Source organism: Haliotis rubra, unplaced genomic scaffold (genome assembly GCF_003918875.1).
Source record: "Haliotis rubra isolate DU_JTF1 unplaced genomic scaffold, ASM391887v1 Scf452, whole genome shotgun sequence".
NCBI classification, from domain to species: domain Eukaryota; kingdom Metazoa; phylum Mollusca; class Gastropoda; order Lepetellida; family Haliotidae; genus Haliotis; species Haliotis rubra.
The window spans coordinates 516,934-531,046 of record NW_025767138.1 but is presented as its reverse complement, the minus strand read 5'-3'; the positions used below and the strand labels follow the sequence as shown (position 1 = coordinate 531,046).

General features: G+C 38.7%; 1 protein-coding gene across 1 annotated transcript; it reads right to left on the bottom strand.

Moving 5' to 3' along the window:
* Positions 1-765: 765 nt before the first annotated feature.
* LOC124289936 (organic cation transporter protein-like) lies at positions 766-11,558 on the bottom strand. Its single transcript, XM_046726606.1, has 10 exons — positions 11,416-11,558; positions 10,640-10,874; positions 9,498-9,601; positions 8,635-8,789; positions 7,601-7,769; positions 5,295-5,507; positions 3,782-4,008; positions 3,329-3,510; positions 2,518-2,669; positions 766-2,130 (listed from the first exon to the last, which is right to left on the bottom strand). Exons 1-10 carry the CDS (start codon positions 11,556-11,558, stop codon positions 2,019-2,021), a joined length of 1,692 nt encoding a protein of 563 aa, XP_046582562.1. The 3' UTR covers positions 766-2,018.
* Positions 11,559-14,113: the final 2,555 nt, after the last annotated feature.

The following is a 14,113-nucleotide window of genomic DNA, read 5'->3' as shown; positions in this document are numbered from 1 at the left end:
CCAGGAGCCACTTCTATATACACCAAGGCGTAGACAGTCGATAGATTGATGTTTTGATGCGCAATGTTCATATGTAAAAAGGCATTGTAATTTTGAGGTATTTTTTTAGGATTCATCGTGAACAATTGATTTGAAGTCAATGCCTAGCCAATACGAAACGAGACAGGGTTTCTAGTCCACAGATATAATTCTATGATCAGATATAATCCATCTGTCTTAATACAGCCATTACACAGTAAAACCTTTGATTTTAAAATGAAAACGCATTAACTTCTAAAACCTGTGACGACTCATACCATGACGGGATCTGGCGAATACGGTGCATTGTCGTAAACAGTGTGCGAAATAGTTTCCAAATTTTGCTAGCTAGTTGGGCTAGCTATGCCTGAAAGTTACTAGCCCACAAAATAATTTGAATGTAGAAACTAAGCAAAAGATTACAAAAATAGATGAGAACCAAATATTGTCGGAATGACATTGGTTTCATCATTAAGCTGTTAATATTATGAACATTTTTATCAGGCCATGTTCTTGCATGAATTAAAACTATATTATAACTTAACAAGTTGGATGAAGTGATATATTTACAAAATGACCCCATGACAATTCACGAGCCAGTCGGCCAGTGACTGGGGAGATTTACTGGCCCGACTGGATTTTTACTAGCCACGGGCTAGCGGGCCAGTGGCTATCTCACACTGGTCGTAAATGATACAGTTAAGTAGTTCGAGGTTAACTTGCTTGACATACGACTGCACACGGCCATACACAATTTTATTTATTGTCGTATGAATTACAATCTTCAAATTTCATGACAAACCGCAACTCTCATGGCCTTCTGGGTATCTGTTTGCGCCATGCATTGGGACACGTGACTCCTTTCGTTCCATGGCATGTCAACAATGAAACAAATATACGTACGTGTATATTTTGTAAGCACTGAAATGGGACTTGATACAGTTTGGCGCTCTGCTGTTATGATTGAGCCAAACATTGTGTTTTTGCATGTTACAATTGTTTGAAACATCATACAAAAACATACAATGCAAAATGAAATAATTTGCTGATCAATACACAGTAATTTGCTGATACAAGTGACAATACATGAATGGAAGCATTGCATAGTGATAATTGTGAAGTATGTACATAATGGTAATCTTTGGCGTTAACAGGGACATATATGTATACACAATTGCAGCATTGGACACGACGCAAACATGTTAAAAATCAAGGAAAGCCAAGGCTTTTACAACTTCTAAAATGCCTCTCAAAGAATGTTCACAATCTGTGAAGGTTGAACTCATTAAGCATAATAATATGATCACATGTGTCAAACATCCACATGTACCTCAACATCATTTAACACAAGATGACCTGATGTTGTGTTTGTACTCGTAAAGGCTGTAATGTTTCGGAAACTGCGCGGAGCATTAACAAAATCCTATACATAACTCTTTATTGGTCAGTTATGGATATCAAATATAAACAAACGTAATATTTGTTTACAGTCGAGTTTTGATGGTTATAATCATCGCACTAACCCGATTGTACACAATGACTGGATGACGTTACAGATCCTCAGTTTCTTGACGAACCGATGGATACAGCCAAGGGCATGGTGTGCGCTAGATGCTTGTTAGCCTGTGTTTGTATGCATCGTGGCACATCACTGTCCGGGAGTACAACATTTGCTACAGAGGATGGAGCAACTGAAAGCTTATATCGCTCCAGTGTCAAAGACCACGTTTGACGGCCTAGGATGCATAGGCATGCTTGAAACACACACATTGTCAACACAACGTCAGGTTGATAACGTCTTTTGAGTAATCCACATTCCCGGTGCAGTACGGATTCGACCAGGCGAACACAGAGATGGTATTTCTAACAAAGATATTTTGCAAGAATGCATAAAATAAACTTTGACGTTGACGTTGACGTTGCTACAATATCATGATTCGATGAAGGTATACATATCCATCAACCTTTTACATAGATACGTTTGCCTATCTACAAAATATCTATACTCTAGCCTTAGTGGATGAGACACATCCATTTGGTTGTAGATCCGCCAATTCTTCACCGTTAGATCGGATATAGTCAGTTCGGGTAATATCAGGCCTTCGGCTTCTCCTGAAACAAGACCCAAAACTGTCTTGGCTTAAATATAACAACAGCCTGTGTTGGGATATAGAAGTGAGTTTGTATGATCAGAAACAGTATGCTATCAATCAGGGTTGAAACACAAGACGAACCATTGAGTTTATTCTAAGGCATATCCAAGAATGCCAGCTTACCGTGGAACGATAAGCCTGAATACATACAAGCCTTAGATGTTTACCAGTTAGGTAAAACCCATGGGCGTGCTTGTGGTTCTCATAAACCTAGAAACCCAATCGTACGTTTCTGGAAAAGCAAAGGGTCGCAACTCGGTGCTTGAGAAGGCCACCCGTCCTGTTGGTTTTCAGGTCACGTGTATCGCTGAATTAATAATAAAAACACATCGACTATCTCGCTTACCTTTTCATTTGCCTGGCGTCTTCTATCGTATCGGGGAGTGGATTGTTGAGAGTTTCAGGCAATGCCAAAGCTGCCAGTCCGGCCACTGCCATTGACGTACCAAATATGATGAGAGGAACGGCCCTGCCAAAGTCTCCTGTTATTACGAGAGCCTGTGAATGATATTACTTTAATAAAAAATAACTGAGCAAGAGCTTGCACATTATTCCTTCTATACAGACAAATGCCGTTATGTCAAATATGACTTTGTTTTGAAGTAACAGCTTGGTCACTTTGTAAGCTTTCGTTAGTCATCATTATTCGGTGTGTCGAATCTCGGAAAACTCGAAGGCATGACGTAGGTCCGTGAACTTTGACACATCTATTCACCGATTACCAACATAACTATAATAGCATATCATCTTAAAATAACTGAATAATATTGGCTTGGCTTGGACAGGTACTGCAGCCACTGCAGACGTTAATACTCGAGGCACAACAACGATATCTCTTTCAAAGAGTAATTTCTTAGTCTTTACGCAAAACCGCAAGATCTCAAATTGCAGTTCTTGATCTGGACACAGGGGCTTGTAACGCTAAAAACTGCCATCAAGGTATATACTGTCACTGACGGGGTCTTAGTACTATATAAAATGGATCTGCCATTATAGGTACTAAGACTGTCACTGACAGTACATCTTGATGGCAGTTTTAGCGTTACAAGGATTAATCTGGAAGTATTTATCTTTCAGTCCTTCACACAGATGCTGTTTTTGTAAAAGGCGTTTTCCTCGTGACAAAACCATTGTCGAGCACAACATAAAATACGCACCAGGTTAGCTATATAAGGAGATATAGTTCCTCCCACCCTTGCACTTATGTTAGCAGCTGCCAGAGCTGAGTTTCTGATGACTGTTGGGAACAGTTCCGAAGAATACAACCAGATGACGTCGAAACTGGCCACTGCAAACCCCCGACCAGTCAAAGCTAGGGTAATGGTCAGCCAGTTGAGAGCTGGGCAGAAAGTTTACGTACATAATTATTTAGGCATTTGAGGTTCTAATAGCGGACATAGGTTCAAACAATAAGTGCCCTCTCCGTTGTCTCGTGGAAATACGTTTGCTACGAATGGAATTTCGGTGATGCGATTCCCTTGCATCGTCTAATCAAAATATTTAGAAAAATGGTATTTGTTTACGGTGATTGATGTTCAGTATTCAGGTCACAATACAAGATCTGTCATACATGACATTTATATATGCGTTTTAATACAATGATTCCTTACATCCACCTCCATACACCACAGGTAAGAGGGTCGCTGTGCAGCACACACCGCCGAGGAGCATACAGGTGCAGTGCAAGGACTTTCTACCAATACGGTCCAGGAGTAGAAGGCAGGCAATATGGCCGACCAGCTCGGCTCCTGCGCTGATGAATACGTTCGTGTAGACACTCCCACCAAGACTGGCCACATTTAGACCCAGGCCATAGAAGCCGAGGCTGACCACGAACCTGGAAGGTGAAACAATTCAATGAACTACTTGTAATATACAAAATCGAGAAAATTAGAGTCCGTTGTATGATTCCTATTATATCATGACCTAGATTGGTGTGGATTCGTTAGTACCACAGTATGACAAACAGTGTAAACACTGAGTCTACAAAATCAGTTTCTTCTTAATGGTTACTGATATTGGACATTTCTGTAACGCTAAAGGAGCATTCGTAACTATTCGCCTCTTTCCGTGACTTACAAGAAGACTCGTACCTGTATAGTACGCCATTATTGCCAAGCATCGTGGCAAACCAATCAAATTGCGAATAGTAAAATGTGGAATGAGGTCAAACAGTTCCTTTGAGATTATCGATTTTCATTATTATTTCCGTGATTATAAAATTATCTTGTTACTGATGTTTGTTAACGACATAAGAAACTTACTTAAAGCGACGTTCGTGTTGCATTAAAAACTAATTGTTGTTTCCTAGGTGTAACCATGTCTCTAAATTCAGAGTTATCTTTCCTTGGAAATAGTTCCAGACTATTTTCAGCTCCGTGCCTGTTTGCGCTTAGACAAAGCCCAGTCGTGAACACGAGTCGACACACACTCCGGCACAGCGATGACTTAACATAACATCACTGCCACAGGCTAATTTGCATATCACGTGACCGGACTTTTCTCTTGTTTGTAATCAAACGCGCATATTCATAATAAGAAGAGATTGGACTCACGAAAGCTTTTCGGCGCTCTCTTCATAATGTTTTACATTGTTACATATATATTCTTCCACAACTGGTCTATGACAGTACATATTTAGATATCAAACTGGCTGCATCGTTTGCTCTCCATCAGCTCCGATGACAACACGTGGAGCCGTACAACCTATGTAAACAAAGGATCGCTACGCAAATCGAAATAGTGTCACATGTTTTAGGATATTTTCTCAATGAAACTAAACCATTCTATCAAAGATCTTTAATTAGTTGTGTATACTCGTCAAAAATAAAAGAGTTGAGAAATATGTAAGTTATATTGAATGGACGGTGCAAGATGTGACGAATCGTCACATTTTTCTGGCCTGTGGCAGAGATACTATGCTGGCTTGCCGCATGGAACTCTGGGTAGGAGAGTGGAGTCGACATCCGGTTTGCCGCAATGATACGAGTAGTTACAAATGGAGGTGGATCCAAAAAACTAAAGAATTTTTGGGGAATGAAACACATAATATAAGATGAAGTATCGACTACTATTTTCACATTTTCATACACATAGCATTAAGTGTTGACAATGTAAGCATACCAGTTGAGAAAAATCACCAGGGAACGGATGACCAAAGAAGGACTTGTGAATATCTGACACAGCGGTTCCTCCGTCTTCTTCTGTAACATGCCTTGACTGAATATGTTGGGGGGCAAGGTCGTCTTGTTGATCTTGGCGGCATGACGTAATATCCGGTCTGCTTCTTCAAACTTTCTCTTACTAATCAACCAGCGCGGAGATTCCGGCATAAACCTGTAAGTGCATATTGTTGATAATAATGATAATAGATTCTATGTACGGATATATATACCTCCTGGAACATAACTTTTGCACTTTGCAAAATTTAGTTAGACCGAAAATGTCAGACATTATCAAACCGTTACAAGGAGAATACTGCAGATGTAGGGTTTAAACACAACAAAAATAGGTGTATTAAATACATCACCATCGAATAACCATTTCTTGATTGTTTAATTTATAGCCACCCTTAAACATTGACCTATTTATTTTTCCAGGCAGTTTTATATACCTTAATCTGATCGGTTTGCCATTCTAGATTTACAACACAGAGTTAAAGTAATTTGTCTGATATGCATGACAGATTAACCTATAGTGTGATATGTGGTATCCAATCCAATGTTGCTATGTGTACCTTGTGTCAAACTGAGACATATATGAGGGTAAGCATTGCCTTCTTGATTAACATGAATAGTAATGTAAATCAGTGGATCAAACGTGTTCTGACTACCAATTAGACCCCTGGTGACCATTTAATCAGCGGATTTCAAATAAAATGTCCTCACTTTGATAATATTCAGTTTCGCCTATTATTTCAACCTGTGCATAATATGAATGCAGGGATGCAGGTCAGTAGCAACAATATATCAATCATTTAGTTCACGGAAATTGAAGTTTAATCGTGAATTCACTTATAGCCTATATAATGTCATAAAATGTATGGAAGTATGGCCTTATCTATGGCTATTATCAAGCATGGCCATAAATAGCAAATGATTACAAGAAAGCTGTAAACTTGGAATTCCAAAACCCTCTCCAAGTAAAGTAGCAAATATAGAATATTGACAAGTCTCTTAGAATAAGCATAGCCTACTTGTATGTATAACTCAGTTATGTCCATTATTGTTTATGGCGAACTTTGATATGTAAGATAAATCGCCGTATGGGATTTTGCAGTCATGGGTGCTCTTCATTTATATCTTCGAATGGATTATTGCATTACGTAAACGCATGAGAATCTCTTTTTTGGTTGCACTTTAATATCTTCAAATAAATAATGTGCCACGTAACGCATGAGAATCTTATTTCTGGTTGGACGTCAATACCTTTGTATGAATAATGCATCACGTAAACGCATGAGAATCGAATTTCTGGTTGTACTTCAGTAACTTCAAAAGGATAATGTGCCACGTAGCACACGGGAATCTAATTTCTGGTTGTACTTCAATATCTTGAAATAAATAAATCATCACGTAAAAGCGAGAGAATCTCTTTTGTGGCTGCACTTCAATATATTCAAATGATAATGTGCTGCGTAAACTGTGAGAATATAATTTCTCGTAGTACTTCAATATCTTCAAATGAATAACGCATACGTAAACGCAAGAGAATCTAATTTTTCACTGCACTTCAATATCTTCAAATGAATAATGTGCCATCTAACTCATGGGAATTCCATTTCAGGTTGCGCTCAATATCTTCACATGAATAATGCATCACGTTACGCAAGAGCATCTATTTCTGGTTGCACTTAATATCTTTAAATGAATAATGCATCACGTAAAAGAAAGAGAATCTAATTTCTGTTTGCTCTTCATTATCCTCAAATGAATAATGCGTCACCTGAACGTAAAAGAATCATATTTCTGGATGCATTTCAATAAATTCAAATGAATAATGCATCGCGTAAAGGCATAAGAATCGAATTTGAATTTCTGGTTGCACTTTAATATCTCTAAATGAATAATGTGCCACGTACAGGCAAGAGAATCATATTTCTCTTGCATTTGTCGTTGTCTTCAAATGAATAAATTATCACGTTAACGCAAGAGCATCTATTTCTGGTTGCGCTTAATAATTTAAAATGAAATAATGCATCACGTAAAAGAAAGAGAATCTAATTTTTGACTGCACTTCATTATCTTCAAATGAATAATGCGTCACCTAAACGCAAGAGAATCATATTTCTAGTTGCATTTCAATGTCTCCAAATGAATAATGCATCGCGTTAACGCAAGACAATCTACTTCTGGTTGCACTCAATATCCTCAAATGAGTAATGTGCCACGTAATGCATAAGAATCCAATTTCTAAGTAAACTGGGTTACCAGTAATATGCCAGAAACAAAGCTGTTGGCGTTGAAACTATCAGCTGCAGATGACGCCAATCTCGCACAAAGTATGCAATTGTTGTTGCCAGGAACACTCCAAAGGTCCAGTATAGCTCACAGATGATGCCCGTCAACACTCTCTTTGAGGGACCGACTAGTTCCACACCTGAACGCAAAATAAAATAGAATGTTTTGATTTGGAAACTGTGCGAATTCCTGATCAGAGTAGGTTCCCAGTGATCACTGATATCCAGAAGAGCCCACTGAAATGATGATCCGCTTGTCAGACTCTTTGACGTGCCCATCATGCCTAAGCTAACACCAGAGATAGTCGTTCCCGAACATTGGCACCGAACACACGTTGCCTCTTTATCCACTGTTGGGTAGCAATTTAGATTTGAAACCTTGTAACGGCAACATGATTGGAATATTTACCATTTTTTAATATACTAGTATCAAATAATCACAATACGAAAACATATTTATCTGTGAATGTAAATTATTATTGTAACTCCACTTTTAGTGATAGGATTTTCTAACATCGACACTAGTTGTGTACATACTATTCATATTTGTTTCATATTAATAACATGTTTTGCTACATGACACAGCATATTCTTCATACATTAAAGACACCAGAGGTCTTTTGAAATTGTACCTTTATATTTTAGTAGGAAGCATTAAGACACCAGACTTATGTGTTGCATTGCTTCCAACATAGAAAAACGCGTATGCCTTACCTAGTGACTAGAAAACTACTTGGAACTGTTTCTACTAAAGATAAAATAAAGCCTGCATTAAAGATGCAATGTATATGTTTGAACGTTTGTTTCGTGCAAAAATGGTAGACTGTAGATCATCTCGAATTCGAATTCGAACCCACAACCCTCTCTGCCTGGCATGAAATGTCAAGAGACATATGTCTGCAAATCTGATTACGGTGCCTAAGAGGACCCAATCAACAGCGTAATGTCAAAAAGGTTCCCACCTGACAGAGCATGTTTGGTCTACTGCATGCACTGGGTTCCTACCTACGACAAAGGCGTTGCTCCAGATGGCGATGCCGGACATCCCGATGATGAAGTAGAGGATGCCGATGATGGCAAAGCTGGGGCTGAAGGCTGTCACGATGGTGGACACTATATGCAGCAAGACGGACACCATGAACATCTTCTTTCGTCCGATACTGAACATAAGCGTATATAATTTCAGTCTACGCACTATTTACCGTACAAGATGCGTGTAAACTAAAACTAATATAACACCCACTTGTTATTATATTTCAATCTGAAGATTCCACACACAATTTAGGCACAAGATGCCTGTAAACTAAAACTTACATTATGCTCACTAGATAGTATATTTCAGCCTGAAGATTCCACGCACAGTCGCACAAGAACGAGATGCGTGTAAACTAAAATTAACAGAATGCTCACTAGAAATTATATTTCAGTCTGAAGATTTCATTTACTGCGCTGAAGATTCCACGCACAGTACACAAGATGTGCACAAGAACGAGATGCGTGTAAACCAAACCTAAACTTACCAATATTAAAGATAACAGAATCCACGCACAATTTAGTACACAAGATGTGTAAACCAAACCACTATGCTTATATTATATTTCAGTCTGAAGATTCCACGCACAATTTAGTACACAAGATGTGTAAACCAAACCTAACATGTGTAAACCAAATTCCCTACCATAATGCTTACCACTAACATATTATATTTCAGTCTGAAGATTCCACACACAATTCACGGCACAAGATACGTGTAAGTCAAAACTAACATGATGCTCACTAGGTTGCGAATTGAAAAAGAAATGATCCCGTGATAGTGTAATCCTAACTTTGAATTTGAAAACAGTTTATGTAAATTTGCAAGCACTTACAAATCCGACGGTGACACCAACAACACACTCCCCACGAGCGATCCAAGCATGAACATCATCTGAGCGTGCGACTTCGTCAGCTTCATGTCGCACACCCATCCAAACTGTAACACAATGTTGGAGCAATAGCATGCCAAAATAAGGACAACCCAACGTTCTTGTTCTAAAGCCATGGTTCCTAGTATGGTGATCTACCTTCACTTGTTGGCGATCTAAAGCCCGTGTTTTATTTTGTATTGTTTTCATTAATTAAAATGTTTTAGTTTTACACGCTAGTTTCATGTTCATATCTGTGATACTCTGTCCATCCTGTGATTTTTGCTGTCCATCGTCGACAGGTTTTACTCTTCAAAATGTTTTCATTTTTTATTGTATAAATTGTTTTCGTCACGATATGGTTGAGATATTGCCGATGTGACGTTAAATATTAACTCACTCACTCTTGTTGTAAAGAGCAGGAGACAACAGGAATGGATGTAATACTCACAATTAAAAAGATATTATCTCCTGAATAAATTTTCTCATCCAATCAGTTTTACACACTGTCAGGTATATGAATGTTGTTCAACTATACTCTTAAAAGAGTAGGGGAATTCCATTTTCATTTTACGATTGAAAAAATTGGGAGATATATAGCAGTCAATCAATGTTCATATGATAATAATGAATGTTTTGAGAGTACATCACCACTTGCACTTCCTTATGACCATAGTTGTTTGTATAGTAGTCGCTCTTGAAAGATGATCCGTGTATGACGTGAAATTTGCATGTGTAAGGTTTTCATTTTCAAACAAAAACAAAAACGTCTAGAAACAAACACTAACAACTGTGTGATGCAAAATGATTGTCAAAATTACTGGTCTACGGTGATTTATAGACCTTCTTGAAAACCGTCAAAACTAAAAATGACACTCCATGCAAGTGTATGGGGATACTGCGTTGTGTATGTGCATCCCATGCGTTGTGTGTAGGGGTGGTGATAGCGAGAAATGATGGTGCGTTCATAAGATACCTGTGTTTGAAACGTTTGTTATCGCTTATACTTCCTATCCAAATTGAAAGTTCAGGTTCCCCTACTGTTTTGAAGAGTACATGTAAAAGGTGGTTAGTTAACGTTGGTAGTCTATTAAATGAGTGCAAACCTTTGTCACAACAGTTGAACTGAACATGTCCGAGTCGTAGACCCATTTTTCACATTTTCGAGTAGAATTTGTGTTAAACGCCTGTCCATCTGTTTCATTGATGGCGTTTCGAATGAGGCAGGAAGAGTAGAGTTGTGTCCCTTCAGTAGCCGGAGGAATCGCAGCAAGGACTGCGTTTTGGTGTTGTTCTCCCTGAATGGTGTATGTGTCGTTGTCCCAGTCAGGCAGAGCACACCTGAACAGAAGCAATCGTTAGTATGTTGGTGAGTTACACATCATGCGATTAAACAAACACGGCTCTCTTTCAACATTAGCTGTCATGTTTCTGTGTACCTGTGGTCTGGTACTCCAAGTGTGAAGACAGTTATCATAGATTGGAGTTGCACACACAGTTACACACACACGCGGGCGTGCGGGCACACACACACAATAAGAAAAAGAAACAAAACACACACACAGACATACAAACACATACAAAAGAAACGAAAAGGAAAATTTCTAATTTCCATGTTGCATTGTACCTGTGAGTGAGTTTAGTTTTACGCCGCACTCGGCAATATCCCAGCTATATGGCGGCGGTTTGTAAATAATCGCGTCTGGACCAGACAATCCAGTGATCAACAACATGAGCATCGATCTGCGCAATTGGGAACGGATGACACGTGTCAACCAAGTCAGCGAGTCTGACCATCCCATCCCGTTAGTCGCCTCTTACGACAAGCATGGGTTACTGAAGATCAATAGTCTAACCCGGACCTTCACGGGTAGCATTGTACCTGTGGTCTGGTACTCCCAGTGTGAAAACTGTCAACATGGTCTGGATCCCGACTGATATCATAGGAATGCATAGCAGGAAGTAAAGCCTCTTCTGGTAGGGGCCAAAGTCGCCCAACAGCTTGACGATGGCATCATATTTCATCTTAGAATCTGAAACAAAACCCGTAATGCATATTTGCAAAATATAAATCCGTTTCGCTAAACTTTAAACAACTATATCTCACGATTAGGATTCGGATCGCAAACGAGTACATTTATCAGTCACATAAATATTATATGCCCATATTAATGGACATGAAAGTGTGAGAGAACATAGCCCTGAACATGGGAAAGAGTAATTGTAACGACAAGCTACTAAATCACATACAGTCAGTGAAACGATTAACATGCTGAAAACACACATTCCAGTTCGTAAAATATGTTATTACATATTTTTATGTTAGTGAATTATATCACTGATATTCTCTATTTGCAGGACTTCAGGTACGTAAATGACATCATTGCCAAGTGGACTTCAACTTTGCCCACAAAACCGTTCCCACAACGTCCATCGCCACTTACCTCATACGCAAGTGACCATTGCTCAACGCTAACTGGGACATGGCCGAGCGAGCCACAGCCGGATCTGTATTACCACGCGTGTAAAACGCATACGATTGTTTTCTTGATGTTTTAATTGTGAGACACATTTCATAGGATGTGACAGCATGGGGTTGGTCAGTGTGATGAATTCATTTCACACATTTCAACATCAGCAGATTGTATTCAGTTGAAAGTTTGCTCTTGACCGATACATCTGATACATAATTGCAATCAGGTGCATACAATCAGATGGACGTAAATTGTAATTCGAGGCGGGCGCTTGGTCTCTGAAAATAATGTATATATCAAGTAATAAATAACTCCTTTTAATTTGAAAATGAGCCCTAGTGGGATGTGAGGTTCAAACAAGAGTAACATCTGAGTCCACTCATGCAGGGGTCATTCTCAATTACAAATTGCAGTCAACAAAAATCAGTTAAAAGATTAAATGACAGGTGTATGTAATGGCCCTCTTGTCAAGCTCTGTCCTCTCTCCATGGAGTCTATTGACTGTGTTGAATTCTCCATCATAAGGGATAAGTATTTCAATGTGAAAACAGTTAAGGATTTTTTTAACACTGTTAATTTTCATTTAATTATTGGCTTTTTAAAAGAAATTGATTTAATAGATGAGTTTTGAATAATATGTTCTGTAGATAGATGTATTTTAATGATTGGTAGTTTAGATTAGTAACTTGTATTGGTAGTGGCTGTACCCTCAAAGGGGGTTAAAGTACTGTAAAAATATGGTCCTCCTGAGAGGGTACGTAAGTCGCAAAACATTTCAAGTAAATTTAAGTCTACCAGGTTTTTAATCGTAGTATTTTTGTCATTTTAATGTATGGCTAAATCTCAGTATAACTGCCAATGGCTGAAGGAATGGTGTAAATCCAGCTAGGGTCCATGCAGGTAGCAAAGGTACTGTAAGTCCCCATGGTCCCTAGTATGGAGATCTACCTTCAGTTGTTGGCGATCTATAGCATGTTTTTATCTTGTATTGTCCTAATAGTGCTATTAGTTTTTACCTTCCACACTAGTTTTAAATCTAATTGTGATATTCTAGTTGTTTTACTGTCCTTCGATGACAGGTTTTATAATATACACAATGTAATGTTCTCGTCACGATATGGCTGAAATATTGCCAATGTGACATTAAATATTAACTCACTCACTCACTCCATGGAGTCTAACAAGGGTACCTCATCACCTGTCATATCCTCATGTTGCCCAGTCCATCCCTCCCATTCCAGCAAAATATTCTTTTTATGTTCGTTTTATTTTCAAAATTGATTGATCTACATCGGTGTAGATACATAGCCAAAATCGAGGATAATATGGGTCCCATAAGTTTTGAATAAGTTTACAATAATATTAATCACCGATGCAAAAGTATTTGTATTTAGATGTGTCAAACACTGTTGATTTATGTTGGTGTGTTCCAGACAGTAAAGTTTGTCAACAAGTTGAGTTTACAAATCCGGATGATTTCGGGCTAGAACTGGTCTGTGACCACCTTTGGGTGGCTTGGTAGATGACCGGACAGAAAACCCTGACCTAGTAGATTATTGCTAGCAAACTGAATCACTGAATGACTGAAGCCCAAATAGAGAGAGAAAGACACAGACAAAGAGAGAAAGAAAGAAAGAGAGAGATAGGGATGGACACTCACTAACGAACGCACGCACGCACGCACGCACGCACGCACGCACGCACGCACGCACACACACACTACCGGTATATATCGCTCCCTAGTCGTGACAGAGTCGTGGGTTCGAATCACAAAAATCAGTTTCGCTGGGTTATTGTAACCCTGTAGTTAAACTGTACGTTATCCGTTTTCGTGTACTCAATAAAGCCAATAGCAATATATTTGGAAGCAGGATCATATATGACCATAAAGCAGATACCTTCATTTCTCGTGGCGTATTCTGCAGTCAAATCTTGTATAAGGATGACACATCATAATAAGTCCTCAATACGATACAACATAGCGAAGCAAGAATATTTCGTACTGGACGTTGTGTGAAACAATATAATTTCAACTACGCCGTAATTGATAACAATCATTATAATACATGAAAGGGCACAAAGGCTGAACAATTCAACACTTACCGA